Below are 14,614 nucleotides of genomic sequence, written 5' to 3'. Positions count from 1 at the left end.
GAGACAAGAGAAGTTCATCTAATTTTAAAAATATTTATAATTTGTTTCATGAAAATGAGCCTGATCGAATTACATGTAAAGTCACCCTAGTGGTTCTTCTTCGTTGTGAACTTGCACTATTTAGTTATGGAGAAATATCGATAGCCGGAAATATCGATAGTTTCCCACCACATTCTGCACGTTGTCTGTCTGCCATTTTGAACCGAAGACCGTCGGCATTGTAACTTTGATTTTGATCACATCGGAAGAATACTGTGATAACAGTCATCGATTTTTGATTTGGCGCAACGACACGTTCTTGTGATTAACAATGGCACAAAACAAGCTAAACGATTTCGCATCACGATTCGCTAAAAACCCGAATGGAGTTTCTTTGGGAGTTAAAGTCCTCGCTACGGCCGGCATGGCGATCTATGGTGTTTCGAAATCTATGTACACAGGTTAATGTGATTTTTAAATACCATTAATGATCCTTAATTGCACGGTTATTGTCATAATATGAAATTTTGTCTTTTACCAATTTTCTTATTTTTGCAAATAGTGCAACGGATAAAAAAAATTTGTTTTTCGTTACAGTGGAGGCTGGCCACAGAGCAATTATATTTTCTCGTGTAGGAGGCATTCAAAAAGACATTATGACCGAGGGTCTTCATTTCCGAATTCCATGGTTCCATTATCCAATTATTTACGATATCAGAAGCAGACCTAGGAAAATCTCTTCCCCCACCGGATCCAAAGATCTGCAGATGGTTAATATTTCTCTTCGTGTACTTTCCCGTCCCGATGCATTGACATTACCTATAATGTACCGTAATTTGGGTCTTGATTATGATGAGAAGGTTGGTAAAAATTTTATAATAACGCAGGGTGTTCAGCAACAGTTAGATGGAAATTTAGGAGATGTATTAGGCCAGTGCAAAAGTTTGTGCTCGAATTCGTATTAAAATACAAGCAATCATGAAGCAGGCATGAACTTCTGCACTGACCGTTCTCTCCTGAATTACTAAGGTTTGACTTTATTGAATTGTTCTCAAGAATGAAATTGTATTTCAGGTTCTGCCAAGCATTTGTAATGAAGTATTAAAGTCGGTCGTAGCAAAGTTCAATGCATCGCAGCTGATTACGCAGAGACAACAGGTTTCAAACTTAGTAAGAAAAGAATTAACAGACCGTGCACGTGATTTTAATATTGTACTGGACGATGTATCCATTACTGAGCTGAGCTTTGGTAAAGAGTATACCGCCGCTGTAGAAGCTAAACAAGTAGCCCAGCAGGAAGCACAAAGAGCAGCTTTCGTTGTAGAAAGAGCAAAACAAGAGAGACAGCAAAAGATTGTCCAGGCAGAGGGAGAAGCTGAAGCAGCTAAAATGATATCCTTTAACAATAATACAAATTATTATAGTAAAACGTAATTAACCTCTTTCTAAAAGAAATATCCTTAACTCCTGTGCACCTTGGTCTAGCCGTTAGCCAAAATCCTGGTTATCTGAAATTGAGGAAACTTCGAGCAGCGCAGGCTATTTCCCGCACAGTAATTATACAAGATTATTCTATTTTTATAGTATTACAAGCTTCGACTAAACAACTGATTAATAAATGTAACTTTTTTTTTAGATTGCTGCCTCCCAAAATCGCATTTATCTTAGTGGCACTAATTTAATGTTGAATATTCAAGACCCATCGTTCGACGACTCATCAGACAAATTAAGAAGTAAGAAATAAAGGCACTGTGAAACTTTTCCATGCTTATACTTTTCCATTGCAAACAATGTTACGTACAGCGTACAGTGATTTTTTCATGTTACTTATGTAGATACTGATAAAAGATGTCAATAAGATTCATTAGATGTTTTGGATGCAAACTATTATTGCACCTGTATTTTGTCTCCCTTATCATGCCCTACGCTGTGATGATGCTCGCTCGCAAATCTCGAGTTCATATGCTTGCAGGTCATGAAGAAGTGGGCTGGAAAAGCTGGAATGACGCTACGAAAACCGCGGTGCAATCATTAAAATCCGATCCTGAGTCATCGGTGAAAATCAATAAAAAGCCGTTGCATGACACTGTACCGTTAACTCCAGAGGAGCAAATGTCGACTTTATTGGATTCAGCAGATAATGGAGCAAAAATGATTGTTCCTTGAACTGCAAACGTTAAGGTCTGAAGAGATCTTGCGATGCGAGCTCGTCTTTTTTTAATTCATTCCTTATCCGAATCCTATTGCCATCGTAAAATATTCAAGTGCTTTAAAGATGTTATACTAATAGAATTCTGTAACAAAGTTTCAATAATTTTCTGAATATATGTGTGTGTCACATATTATCAGTATAGTCATAAATAACATTTAACTTGTAATTTGTCCGTATTATATTGAATGTCAGTACAAAATAAATAAAGGTATATATTTTATTTTTCTATCTTATGATATAATTGTTTCAAATTACGAAGCGAATTTATGATAATTTTATGTATCGATACTATCATAACATCTTTGTTAATGTTAAATTATGTATAACTTTATTTTGGTTGGAAAATAATTGTAAACTTTCCATTAACTAGTTACTTTTGGGTGTACTCTTTTAGCATCTGACAATCTGATGTAACATCTTCGTATCGTTGGGTGCGCCGAAAAGATAAAATATGAGATAACACCAGATCGTATTTCGAGGTTGAACACCGCACAATTCCAGAATATCTTAAATTGGTGTGCGACTATACTAAATAGTCTACTGTCATTTTATGACACAAAGCTACAAATAGGTGTCGAATTTTAGCGAGTGTTAACTTCTCAATAGACGAAGGTGTGTATCATTAAAGTAATAAAGATTGAAGAATATGAATTTAGGTTAACCTTATTTTTTCTATCATTTCCATATGCGTTTTATATAAAACTATCGTTCGTAATAAATTAGAATTGAGTCGTTTCATATATTTGTACATTAGCACTAAGTCTATGGGACAATTTATTGCTTTGCATATATATTTTTATAAAATAATATGAAATTGTTACTTTTAAAGTTCCGTAAACCTAGTGTTAACGTAACATATGCGTTCTTGATCTGAAAAAATAATTTTAATTTACTGGGATGACATGTTGTATCTTTTTTGTAGATGGGAGAGGATAAGCCAGCAGAATCACCTGTAGGAGGGTAAGATAAATGATATTTCTTCGAGTGCTCTTCCATTCATCGTTTTAAAGACATTTTTCTTCCAAAGAGATGAAATCTCAAAGAAGGCCCTCAAGAAGCAGCAAAAGGAGGCTGAGAAAGCAGCGAAGAAAGCTGAACGTAAAGCTCAAAATGTAAGCCAGATTTTTACACATGCAGTAAAAAGACTTTATTTTAATTTGATCTAAAAACGAATATATTTTTGTATCATGAATGCAGCAAGCACAGCAAGAATCAAGTCAAGAAGAAGATGTTTCAGTGGGAAAATATGGAGACACAGGAATGATACAGAGCAAGGAGAAGTATACAGAGAGAAAATTTACCGATATCAAAAATTTGACTCCAGCATTAGAAAATCAAACTATATGGTTGAGAGGGCGTTTGCATACTAGTCGTGCTAAAGGTACGTCGCATGAACTAAAAGCAATAATATTTGATTTAGCTCATTCAATTAGCAACAGGTAACATAAAAATATTTTGCTACAGGTAAACAGTGCTTTATTGTTTTGAGACAACAGTCGTATACAGTGCAGGGATTAGCAGCAGTAAATGAAAAGACTAGCAAACAAATGATTAAGTTTATATCAAAGTAAGTTACAGAAGCGAATGATAAAAATTTTGTTTGGCATTTAATTAAATCATTTTACAGCATTACCAAAGAGTCCATTGTGGATACAGAGGCAGTAGTCAAATGCGTGCCTTCTAAAATTGAGTCCTGCACGCAAAAAGATGTGGAGGTACACATTGAAAAGATATTTGTGATAAGTGCTGCTAAGCCACAATTACCTCTACAAATTGAGGATGCTTCGAGGCCTATGGGAGAAGCAGATGATAATGCTCTTAACATAAAAGTCAATCAAGATACTAGACTGGACAATAGAGTTCTGGATTTAAGAACTCCAGCCAATCAAGCCATATACAGAGTTGAAGCAGGAGTTTGTAAATTATTCAGAGATATCCTCACGAATAAAGTAAGTGATTTCTGAAGTTGGTTGCGTATAATAATGATTTAATTAGTTAATATTTTATTTGTAGGGTTTTGTGGAAATCCATACACCAAAAATTATATCTGCTGCGAGCGAAGGTGGTGCAAATGTGTTTACAGTATCATACTTTAAAGGAAATGCTTATCTAGCTCAATCTCCTCAGCTGTACAAGCAAATGGCTATTGCTGCTGACTTTGACAAAGTTTTTACTGTAGGAGCAGGTACTATAGAATTAGAAATCTAACAAATGATCCATTATAATTCGCTATAAATGTAATTATCTAATATATGCAATAATTGCTCAGTTTTTAGAGCTGAAGATTCTAACACGCACAGACACTTGACGGAATTCGTCGGTCTCGATTTGGAAATGGCATTTAAATATCATTACCACGAGGTGATGGAGACTATTGGGCAAATGTTCACAGAAATGTTCAAAGGTCTTCGCAATAAGTAAGTAAATATGTACTAATCAGCACAAGACTAAACCAGGCCTTTTCTTTACAATGATTCTGTTATATGATTTTAGTTACGCTGCCGAAATTGAGGCTGTACGTCAACAGTACAACGTGGAACCTTTCAAATTCTTAGATCCGGCCCTGAAATTAGAATTTAGCGACGCGATCGAGTTATTGGCGGAAGCTGGAGTAACTTTGGGCGAGGAAGACGATTTGTCTACACCCGATGAGAAATTGTTGGGCAAACTTGTGAAGGCAAAAGTACGATTTCTCATTCATAATATACCTCAAAGTATTAAGTGAGAACAAAAGTTCTTGCCCGATTTTATATTAAAATACAACAAAGAATTGGGCACAAACTTTTGCACTGGCCTAATATATAGCTTGGAATGTAAATTAAACGCTTCTAATTTTGCTTTCAGTACGACACTGATTTCTATATGTTGGACAAGTACCCATTAGCAGTGAGGCCTTTCTACACAATGCCAGATCCAAATAATCCCGTAAGTACATAATTCATCATATTAATTATCATTACATATGTTGAATATTCAGAAATTGAATATTGAATTACAGAAATTGTCAAATTCGTACGATATGTTTATGCGTGGCGAGGAAATCATTTCTGGTGCACAGCGTATTCATGATCCCGAGCTTCTCACAGAACGCGCCAAGCATCATGGAATTGGTAGGTTTAGATTAACTAATATTTTCTACATAAAGTTTCCTATTCCAAGGTATTTATTATTGTCTTAATATTTCAGATTTGGAGAAAATTAAGTCATACATCGACGCATTTAGATACGGATGTCCTCCTCATGCCGGCGGTGGTATCGGAATGGAGCGTGTTGTGATGCTATACCTTGGTTTGGATAACATCAGGAAAGTCTCGATGTTCCCCCGTGACCCCAAACGGCTGACACCTTAAGTTTTAAGATTTTTACTTTTTCACATATTTTGTATGCATCAAAACGTTTCATGCAAAAGTGATTAGTAAATGTACATAACTGCTAATCACTTTACAGTAGAGGAGAAATAATAAATAAAATATTTTAAATATGCTTTTAAATTATTTAGCTTCTTCGCGCATACAACGATGTTTTAATAAATTCAACTGTTACAAAAGCAAATGGTAAAAGTTGCACACTTTTTTTTTTTGAAATTTCTCTCCAATGGTAACAATTATTTCGTTTCAAGTCGTTTGGTTTTTAATATAATAATGTAAAAATGATACTAGGTCCAGTTTCTTTTTTACTGTAGGCAACAACAAGGTTTAGTAAGTATCAAGTTCTTTTAAAAATTTCCCGCGTTCTAGGTTATGTTCGCATAGATGTCGCAACTGCATGTTACGAGAGAAATGCGATGTCAAACAAGAATAGATATCGAACACGAGTTTTAAAATATTTTCATTGTGTATACAACAGGTAAATGAACAGTGAATAATCATGAAAGATACTATATTAATGGTGTTCGCTGTTGCTTACTGAATAGCAATTGATTAATTCGTGATAACAGTTGTGTGTTTCTAGACCTTCAAAATGGCAAAAGGGAAGTCGTTGATTTTGAGGGGATTCAAAGAAGATTGCGAACAATTACTAACCCGTTTCGAACAGGCGCAGGATATTAGATTTCAAACATTTTGTGAGATTTGGAAGGACATGAAATTTTCTCTAGTGTTTACGTAAGTTACACATGAATATATAGATTATCACATATTACACACGTAGAATATTACACATAATATGAAAGATAAGATTTCTAAACATAGGCAGTAATCTAAATTTTACCACTAATCTGTTTTTTACACTTTTAGTGGACGTCCATCGTATATTGAACTCCTAGAGTTCTGCGAGGAAGCTCTGCATACATGTAAGAAATTACTTCTGTTACCTCTACGATTTAAGGAACGTATCGGAGGATTATATCTTTTGTACGGAATCTATTATAAGATGCCCACTGATCTATTCAAGATCAGAATCAAATTAAACGATTGGAGAAGTATTAGTGAACTGCATGCAGAAATAAAGGAAGCTGAGCATTTAGATGCTAATTATATATTATGTAAATTAATACTGGACAATGCGTTTTACTTTTGTATATTTGACAAAGAGGTAATTGACAAATGATAAAAAGATTCAATGTTCTCAAAAATAATTAATGAATGGCTACGACTAGGACTATGCTATTATATCATAATCTTTTCGGTGTATTGTTTTTAGTATGGTCTGGAGAAGCATTATCGTACAAAAGAAATGCAGTCCTTTAATCCATACTCCGTGATGCCAATTTTGAAGGACATGACAGATAATCAGCAAATTATCTCAAAAATCAAGAAATTAAGTAAAGCTTACGAAGAACAGAAGCAAGTACTAATATCAAATACTAAGACAAACACTAGCTTAAAATTGTTTAACGGAGATATTGCAGAGGAAATAATTAACGACATTCGAGACTTTGAGGAAGATAGAAAAAACCAACAGGTACAGAGCTCATATAATTGTGGTGCTTCAACCTCAAGAGAATTCAAGAAGTACGTACTTCGCTGTGTTTTTATGATGTAATTAATATAATGCGATTGTCTATTTGCTTAATTCGTGTTTATAAATAGTAGAAGACCTAACATAAAAACAAAAATGCGGCCGCTACTTCACGACGGCTATCAAACGGATTCAAACGACTCTACAGATGATCCAGAAATCGAAGAGGTCGATTCAGACATACCGACGGATTTAGATTAAAACTGTTTACGAAGAATACACCTTTTATCTGTAAGTTTTTTTTATTTTGTGATATAATATAGAATGCTAAGCAGTATAGTGTTCGTACTCAAGTCATTATTTATTGAGAAATGTACAAAGCAGTATAAGAAACAAGTTCGCGAGAAACATTAATCTTTCCGAATTTAAAGGAACTTTTCATAGAATACATTGTACTCCGCACGTGTCTGATGCTATATATGTTTTGAGCTAAATGAAGGCAATTCAATTAAATTACTAAACATCTTTAAAATAGAATTCAATAAATTTCTAAACTTAAAAACTGGTTAGAATCTTTGGTGGTCTTGCTGTAGCGTCGTGTCGCTCTCTGCAAGTGATCCGAGTTCCAAAATATATGACGTATATATTTTTCAGTTCCACATAGTTGTATTTATGACGTTAAAAGTGAATCTGTATACTGGATGCGATGAGTCGCGTGTTCTAGTGACGGCAGCTTTCAACGAAGCTCACACAGTAGTAGGAATTCGCATGAAAATTTCTTAGTAGACTTTCAGCTGATTGTTATCGTCGAACCCGGCACTGTGACCTGCATTTCGGACGATAAAACTGGTCCCGTCGTAGTGCATGCGTCGTTCGCCGCGACGCACAAAAAGATGAGATGTCTGGCCCAGAGATGCGGTGCAATGTAAAAATGGAGTAGTCAACGAGGCAGTGCCATTACTCGGGGATGTACGCAACTGATACTTGTTAGTGTTCCGAGCAATCCTGTGGGAAACAGAGGTGTCGCGTATTTTTAATTGTCCATTGCGTGAAACGCCAGGCTACTAAGCGATTGTACAATGAAACAAAGTGAGTTGAAGGTACCTAACAAGACCATCGGGTGTCTGGGAAACTCGGACATTATTGATGATCCAATTCTCCACGCCTTCGTTCGTTGACCAGTACTGAGCAGCGCTCAAAGCTGCGGTAGCTTCTTGCAAGCAGACAGGACCGTGTCGGGAACGGGAATAGAAAACGCTTACAGCGAAATCCTGGAAGGCGATACGAAGTAAATAAAAATCTTAGACATACATTAGTATCATTGGTCAACCTGCAGGACAGCTACCCTTCGATTTTTATCATTTTTGGATATACAGGGTGAGTCACCTAACGTTTGCACCTCAAATAGAGTCACCACTTATGGTACGACTTCAGAAGAAAATATGTAAATAATAATATAAAACTTTAACACTTTGACTGCCAAACTAGAAACCTCAAAAATTCCACAAAATCAAAGTGGATCAAAGTGGACCTTGGAATAATATAGTCACTGCATTCCTAATGAAAGGGACTATCATTGTAGGTGTTTAAAAAAGGGCGATTACATTTAAAAAAGTCAAGGTGACCTTGATATCTCCAAAAAAAAAATTACATAAAAACAACATTTTTTATGGCATCATGTCAGCCCCATTGTACCATTCAACTTTGTCCTTACCATATTTTACGTATCTTTAGAAACAACAAAGATATTTGAGGTGCAAACGTTAGGTGACTCACCCTGTATATAAATCTCAACATTTTGAACAACTTTTTCTTTTGCATGAAAGTAATTCAATTTCTACAATATATCAAAAAATAACCAGATGGTAGTTCTGCAGGTTCACCGAATCGTTATACCTGACTCATATCAGAGAACGAGTCAGTGGTTGTTCTCGTTCCTGCTGTGTCGACTAAGTAGACAAGAGCGCACTGTTCGGAAGTGAAGCTGACTCCTTTGTACCACATCTTCGCGTATCTATCGAAAAACGATAATTGTTAATCATCGTTAACGGTACTTCGATGGTGTTACAGATACTCTACTAACTTGTTATTGCCGTGGGCATCGTGAGCCAAGATTTCAACTCGTGACCCGTATTGATATATTCTTCCATTCGGGTGTAGTAACGCTGCGGCTGCTCCAGAAGCACTCAACGATAATACAATGTTATTCTACGCTGACGACAAATGAAATTCACATGAAAATTGTGTAAGTATAAACAACAAGCTGTTTCCCTTCATGAATTTGAACGGGAACCAACGATTTCATGTTTCCCCGTTTTGTAGGAGACTCGACACGATCATCTTAAGCCCAGTTTCGAAGTGGAGAAGGAAGGAGGTACCTTGAAATTGATCACTCTAACTGCACGGTCCACCGTCATGTCCACTCGGATCCTGTTGTGGAGTCTCAAGGAAATGGTCCCGTGCGGCGTGACAACAATAGCTGCATCGGTATCGTGTTCCCTCCAGTTCTCCGCGTAGACGCAAGTCTCCTCGTAGTAGGGCGAGATAATTTTCGAATTGCGTGGCTGCCGCCAAGGTGCCGTCGAATTCGAGAACGTCGGCGCGTTCGTCAATCCGCCCCATTGCTCCGTCGGAGGCGCTTCAAAATACTTGGAAAATTCACTGTATCGCTAGAGGAAAACAATTCTTATGTCTGATCTATGAACGGTCTTCAAGCTACAGCTCAACAAATCAGAAGAGATCTATAGGACCGATGACTCGCAGCTGAAGCTGTGCGGGGGACCCGAAATTTTCGGGATTCTCAAAAATATTCTTGAATCTATCGAGATTCTTAAACGCTTCGAGACTCTCGAGAATTTTCGGGTTCTCGGACACCTCTGCTGACGTTGAACGTTTAAACACCGAAACCGGGAGAATGCGAAAGGGAAAATTCCAATAGTCTTCTTCAAGTTTGCGAGCTGTACTTGCAGATGTACCTGGTAGTTAGACTCATCTGTTTGCGCGTGATAGCTGTGCGCCGTGTAGAGGGATCTCAATCGCATCGGCGCCGTCGAGTTAGTTTGATTCTGGATCGCTGGCATGGAGCACGGTTGTTGATTCTGCGATTGCGATCCCGCCTGTGTATTACGCTTCTGTATATCTTTTCGGTACTCGCCGCAAGGAGTAGCCATTGCTTTTGCCTTCAAATTCGCGAGGAAATCATTGGAAAATATATGTAAGATTATGCGAAGACAGTTTGAAATGACTCAAATTTTTTAAAGAATTATCAGCGCGTGACACGTTAACAGTTCACAGTTCATAACGAAAATTTCAACGAATGTATTCTGGATGTATTCTGAGAGGCTCTTTCGCGAGAGGAGAAAGCACGAGCGCGTTACCGAAACAATTTCGTAAACTATTCACGAATCGTTTTGTAAGGGACCTTGGAGTTGGCGGCAGCGTTTTTCGGCTTCTTGCGACGGGACTTCCGGGGTTTCGACACCACCGTTTGACCACTCTCGTTTATGCGATCCACGGCTGAAACTGGTTCTGTATCCACGCGTTCGGGTCCCTCCAACGAATCCACGTCTTCGGCGGATTTCCGGTCCTCGATTTCACGAAGATCCTCGCATACGTAATTCTTCTAACCCGGAGCTTTCCTATTTAGCTCGTGGATCGCGTCGACTAAGATCAGCTCGTTAGAGATGCTTGTATAAACTTTCAAGAGCGACGCGCTGGACGATGTCTCGATAAAACAAACGAGCATCTTGATTTGCCGTTGCCCTGACAATAAAGTGTGACAAGAGACTCGCTCCAAACGAATCCTACAGACGAAAGAGTAGACGGAAGAGTACAAATTGTAATTTCATATAGAAACACTTGAAATGATCACAACATTGCCCTGTTGCTCTAAATACTTTGATTCGTCTTTCGTTTTGAACGAGGAAAGGCGTGCGACTTTATTTGAAATCCATCTTTATTTCATAGTGATATCTAATAGCAATACACTTTCTTCCACGTGGATGCACAGTAGCATCATTATCGCCAGCATGCAATTACATAATATTCATGTAGTAATTATTACAAAATCGTTGACGCATAATATGGTTTTATAATGATTTTCCTCGTTGAATGCATTATGCAATTGCAGTTTATCAATAACGTCCATTCATGGAGCAGCGTCACGCATATAAATATCTCTTTTTAGTATGCTGAACAATGTTGAAGCGTCATTTACTCTTGGGTCGCAATTATATTCGCATGTCATTAAGAACGAGTCTGTACCGGTTTCGATGCTGGTTCCTTCTCCGTGCGTGGGCGTCGTGACCCGATCTTCGTGCTCCGAAAGTTGCATTTCTTAATTCGTGAATTCCGATGAATCACGCTCGGCGCGGTAGCATGTCTTGAACAATGGTATTTAATTTTGCGTCACATGTATGTACTCAAGGATAGCAATTAAAATGTCTACGATTTCGGAGCGGGTAGAGCATAGAGTTCAATAACAAGCAATTGTTGCTCAGTTTATTGCATAACCGCGCAATCCTCGTTTTTCCTCCAAACGGGCATTGTTCTCTTTACCGGGAATTATGCGGGATTAAAAATGAAAAATACTCTCTGTACAGCAGTGTCCAAAGAATCTAGAGCAACGGTCTAATTAGACAATTGGCAATCGTAGTTTCATAGTGTATCGGCTTTGATTGTGGCGTTTATTAATTGATCATTTATTCTACAGGTTCGAGGAGACGGTAACGATTCGCAAACGTGGAGAATCGGAGCACGTGCAAGGTACACGTCTTTTATATTTCGCGCGTGAGATAGTTGACATCAATAGAATAAATGTGCAACACTTGAAGGCAAGTCAGTCTTGTTACTAGTAACATTATAATGTATTGTATAATACAGCTTTTCGCATGGTGGGGACACGGGATTTATCTGCTGGCGGTTCTTAAGGTCCCAGTACGCGGCCGTTCTGCACGTGGAACAGTTCGCGGCAGTCAGATGGTCAATGGAAGGCGGTCCTCGAGTGTCTATTTGACGTATTTAAAAATGCTCGGTGTCAAATTATTCCTTCTGACAATCGTCGCCTACTTGTCGTCAGGTAATTCGTCTTTCTTCTGATAACACAATTTTTCGATAACGGTCGCGCTCCGTTTTGCATAGAGCAACGAGCACGCATTGCCGTCACTATTTTAACCGTACCGGGTATTTAGTTTCACCAACGTCCTTGAAATTGTAATTTAATGTATCACGTTCACTTCGTTTCTAGGATCGCCTGTAACACTCGAAGAAGGCGCGACCATTGACAGGGAAAATGAGAACAAAAGCGAAGACACCACGCTTCGGCTGGTCACGGTGGTAGGTAGAAAAGAATCCCGTCGAATCCAAGAAAAAAAAAGACGCTGTTTCATTATCTGAAATTTAGTCTATTGTCGCGGCGGAAACCGGGATTAACTTTTATCATATGGTACATAAAAATGACGGAACTTTTAGAGTAGGTACACAAAGATGCAGTTACTAATTAGCGAAAACACTAATCGTGTACGTATTTCGGTGTTTGAATGCTTCTACTATATGTCAGTGCTAAAGAAAGAATAAAATAATAATCTCGCAATATCTGCTCGATACTGAATTTTTACTTGTGCTTTTCTATTTGAGTAATTGTTTAGTCTACATTAGAGAAAGTCATTTTCAGGTAATGAGGCACGGGGAAAGGGCGCCGCAAGACACATATCCAAACGATCCCTACGTGAATAATTCAATGGAGCCTTATGGATGGGGTCAACTGACGAACGTAATTCCTTCTCGTTATTGGATGACCTAATATTAAGATCCGATTTGATGATACACTTAAAAACTACTGTGTAGGAGGGAAGGAGGAGTCAATATAATCAAGGGCTTTATCTACGCGAGCGTTATAGCGATTTTTTGGGGCCGATATACAGTCCAGATATATTCTACTTGCAATGCACCGCTGTCGATCGTACAAAGATGTCCGCTTTGCTGGAAGCCGCTGCTTTATGGAAACCAACCGAGCAGCAATCCTTCAAACCTGATCTACCCTGGCAACCGGTCACCTTGTTTTATCAACCGCGTTCCGAAGATACAGTATGTGATTTTATGTACACGTTGAATTTCATATACTTGATTGTAATCATTTTCAACTGCTCTGTAGTTGATGTTAATATGGGACATGTGTCCGAGGTACACCAAGCTGCGACACACAATTACGTCTTTACCGGAAGTGCAAAAGGTTCAACAGGATAACATAGAATTGTACCGAGAATTAACGATTCTAACGGGCATGACAATCTCATCCCCCGAGGATGTTAATTCTCTTTACGGAACATTAACGGCCGAGGTGAGTGTTCCAATTAATAGACTGCGGGTCTTTATGCAAAATAAACATTTTCTGCACCAATTACAAAGTACTGGAGTCAAATGTAAATTTGTTCCGTCCCTTTTTTATAGCTTCATGTAGATACATTAGTAGTATTTAATTCCTTTTATCTCTCTACTGTTTCAGCTACGTATACGTGCATAAGATGTTGAATGAATGAACCCTTAGCACTCGTGTGGCGACTCGGAGGCGCCACTAAAAATTGCTATGCCATTGTTAAAAATATTGTTTACCTTATTAAACTCATATTTGATGAATCACTAAACATTTAAGTATTGTATGAGTAAAATACCTCCGAGTGCAAAGGGTTGAAATGGCTTCGCGCGAATTATAAATTCGGAATTTCAGAAACAAATGAATTTGACGCTCCCCGAATGGACTGAAGATTACTATCCTGACAAATTGGAGCCGCTGACATTGTACGATTTCGAGCTGAACGGGTACAACGATGTCCTGAAGAGGCTGAAAGGTGGACCTTTCATTAAAAAGATCGTGACCGATATGCTGGCGAAGAGAGACGAGACCATAGAACCTGTAGACAGGAAAATGTTTATGTACGTCGGGCACGACAGTACAGTTGTAACATTGTTGGACGTTCTGCATGTGTGGAACAGCCAAATGCCGCATTACAATATCATGACCATGATCGAGTTACACGAGGACACAAATGGCTGGAATGTTCAAGTAAGAAACTTATGTTTAATGCAACGGGAAAAGTATTTAAACAAACGGTCGTATAATTTTCATGCGTTCCCCTATATAGGTGTTCTTAAGAAACACAACCGACCATGAACCGTATCCTCTCACTATACCTGGATGTACAACAGTTTGTCCGCTGGACAAATTCATAGAAATCGTGAAACCGATGATACCGGACGATTGGAAAGAAGAATGCAAGGTTGAAGGGGACTATACACCCCCACCTGCTCCGCTTCCTTAACTATAATTACCTAGACCTGCGTGTTTTATTATGAAAAAGCGAAGAACGTTTACAATAAGTGGAAAACGATTACCAATAAGTAACGTCGCCGGTAAAATCTGAATTCGTGTAACAAATAATTAAGGAGCTGTACACTTTTTGTATAATAAAACGTATTAAATGACGCGTTAATATGTTTTTCATATTGTTAATATGTTTTTTAACGTCC

The 14,614-nt window shown here is 38.0% G+C and overlaps 5 protein-coding genes across 9 annotated transcripts; 4 read left to right on the top strand and 1 right to left on the bottom strand.

The window, feature by feature from the left end:
* Positions 1 to 161: 161 nt before the first annotated feature.
* Phb2 (prohibitin 2) lies at positions 162 to 2,411 on the top strand. The gene is made up of 6 exons (XM_076800090.1): positions 162 to 440; positions 577 to 839; positions 1,054 to 1,371; positions 1,455 to 1,532; positions 1,616 to 1,712; positions 1,952 to 2,411. Exons 1-6 carry the CDS (start codon positions 311 to 313, stop codon positions 2,143 to 2,145), a joined length of 1,080 nt encoding a protein of 359 aa, XP_076656205.1. The 5' UTR covers positions 162 to 310; the 3' UTR covers positions 2,146 to 2,411.
* A 179-nt stretch (positions 2,412 to 2,590) lies between these two features.
* Asprs (aspartyl-tRNA synthetase) lies at positions 2,591 to 5,739 on the top strand. The gene is made up of 12 exons (XM_076799980.1): positions 2,591 to 2,803; positions 3,114 to 3,151; positions 3,219 to 3,303; positions 3,389 to 3,572; positions 3,656 to 3,758; positions 3,819 to 4,140; positions 4,205 to 4,376; positions 4,461 to 4,608; positions 4,685 to 4,874; positions 5,036 to 5,116; positions 5,190 to 5,301; positions 5,378 to 5,739. The coding sequence occupies exons 2-12, from the start codon at positions 3,114 to 3,116 to the stop codon at positions 5,539 to 5,541; spliced, it is 1,599 nt and encodes a 532-aa protein (XP_076656095.1). The 5' UTR covers positions 2,591 to 2,803; the 3' UTR covers positions 5,542 to 5,739.
* Positions 5,740 to 5,965: 226 nt separating this feature from the next.
* On the top strand, positions 5,966 to 8,012 carry Pbp45 (proximal sequence element A Pbp45). Of its 5 annotated transcripts, none has more exons than XM_076799294.1 (6): positions 5,966 to 6,037; positions 6,129 to 6,294; positions 6,427 to 6,724; positions 6,833 to 7,143; positions 7,222 to 7,381; positions 7,874 to 8,012. In XM_076799294.1, the coding sequence occupies exons 2-5, from the start codon at positions 6,152 to 6,154 to the stop codon at positions 7,349 to 7,351; spliced, it is 882 nt and encodes a 293-aa protein (XP_076655409.1). In that variant the 5' UTR covers positions 5,966 to 6,037; positions 6,129 to 6,151; the 3' UTR covers positions 7,352 to 7,381; positions 7,874 to 8,012. The 5 variants fall into 5 exon arrangements, with proteins under 5 accessions (XP_076655409.1, XP_076655402.1, XP_076655418.1 ...); XM_076799287.1 differs by having other exon boundaries at positions 7,877 to 7,998; XM_076799303.1 differs by lacking the exon at positions 7,874 to 8,012 and adding an exon at positions 7,745 to 7,862.
* On the bottom strand, positions 7,428 to 10,300 carry Fest (wurstfest). The gene is made up of 6 exons (XM_076799265.1): positions 10,066 to 10,300; positions 9,469 to 9,759; positions 9,174 to 9,298; positions 8,987 to 9,104; positions 8,195 to 8,361; positions 7,428 to 8,095 (listed from the first exon to the last, which is right to left on the bottom strand). Exons 1-6 carry the CDS (start codon positions 10,258 to 10,260, stop codon positions 7,870 to 7,872), a joined length of 1,122 nt encoding a protein of 373 aa, XP_076655380.1. The 5' UTR covers positions 10,261 to 10,300; the 3' UTR covers positions 7,428 to 7,869.
* A 1,419-nt stretch (positions 10,301 to 11,719) lies between these two features.
* LOC143360427 (prostatic acid phosphatase) lies at positions 11,720 to 14,588 on the top strand. The gene is made up of 8 exons (XM_076799255.1): positions 11,720 to 11,854; positions 11,972 to 12,167; positions 12,336 to 12,424; positions 12,762 to 12,860; positions 12,935 to 13,174; positions 13,242 to 13,427; positions 13,815 to 14,150; positions 14,230 to 14,588. The coding sequence occupies exons 2-8, from the start codon at positions 12,068 to 12,070 to the stop codon at positions 14,404 to 14,406; spliced, it is 1,227 nt and encodes a 408-aa protein (XP_076655370.1). The 5' UTR covers positions 11,720 to 11,854; positions 11,972 to 12,067; the 3' UTR covers positions 14,407 to 14,588.
* The last annotated feature ends 26 nt before the right edge of the window (positions 14,589 to 14,614 follow it).

Source organism: Halictus rubicundus, chromosome 1, assembly GCF_050948215.1.
Source record: "Halictus rubicundus isolate RS-2024b chromosome 1, iyHalRubi1_principal, whole genome shotgun sequence".
Classification (NCBI taxonomy): Eukaryota; Metazoa; Arthropoda; class Insecta; order Hymenoptera; family Halictidae; genus Halictus; species Halictus rubicundus.
The sequence above is the reverse complement of the archived record's forward strand: the minus strand, read 5'-3'. Positions and strand labels throughout refer to the sequence as shown.

Coding starts and splice junctions, on each gene's coding strand:
- Fest (XM_076799265.1), bottom strand. CDS start 10,260: ATGGCTACTCCTTGCGGCGAGTACCGAAAAGATATACAGAAGCGTAAT. Junction 9,760..10,065: donor CAGATGAGTCTAACTACCAG/GTACATCTGCAA, acceptor GTTTTCCTCTAG/CGATACAGTGAATTTTCCAA. Junction 8,096..8,194: donor ACACCCGATGGTCTTGTTAG/GTACCTTCAACT, acceptor TGTTTCCCACAG/GATTGCTCGGAACACTAACA.
- Phb2 (XM_076800090.1), top strand. CDS start 311: ATGGCACAAAACAAGCTAAACGATTTCGCATCACGATTCGCTAAAAAC. Junction 840..1,053: donor GTCTTGATTATGATGAGAAG/GTTGGTAAAAAT, acceptor ATTGTATTTCAG/GTTCTGCCAAGCATTTGTAA. Junction 1,533..1,615: donor CGCAGGCTATTTCCCGCACA/GTAATTATACAA, acceptor CTTTTTTTTTAG/ATTGCTGCCTCCCAAAATCG.
- Pbp45 (XM_076799294.1), top strand. CDS start 6,152: ATGGCAAAAGGGAAGTCGTTGATTTTGAGGGGATTCAAAGAAGATTGC. Junction 6,295..6,426: donor AAATTTTCTCTAGTGTTTAC/GTAAGTTACACA, acceptor TTACACTTTTAG/TGGACGTCCATCGTATATTG. Junction 6,725..6,832: donor TTTGTATATTTGACAAAGAG/GTAATTGACAAA, acceptor TATTGTTTTTAG/TATGGTCTGGAGAAGCATTA.
- Asprs (XM_076799980.1), top strand. CDS start 3,114: ATGGGAGAGGATAAGCCAGCAGAATCACCTGTAGGAGG. Junction 3,152..3,218: donor GCAGAATCACCTGTAGGAGG/GTAAGATAAATG, acceptor TTTCTTCCAAAG/AGATGAAATCTCAAAGAAGG. Junction 4,141..4,204: donor GAGATATCCTCACGAATAAA/GTAAGTGATTTC, acceptor TTTTATTTGTAG/GGTTTTGTGGAAATCCATAC.
- LOC143360427 (XM_076799255.1), top strand. CDS start 12,068: ATGGTCAATGGAAGGCGGTCCTCGAGTGTCTATTTGACGTATTTAAAA. Junction 12,168..12,335: donor CGTCGCCTACTTGTCGTCAG/GTAATTCGTCTT, acceptor CTTCGTTTCTAG/GATCGCCTGTAACACTCGAA. Junction 13,428..13,814: donor ACGGAACATTAACGGCCGAG/GTGAGTGTTCCA, acceptor TCGGAATTTCAG/AAACAAATGAATTTGACGCT.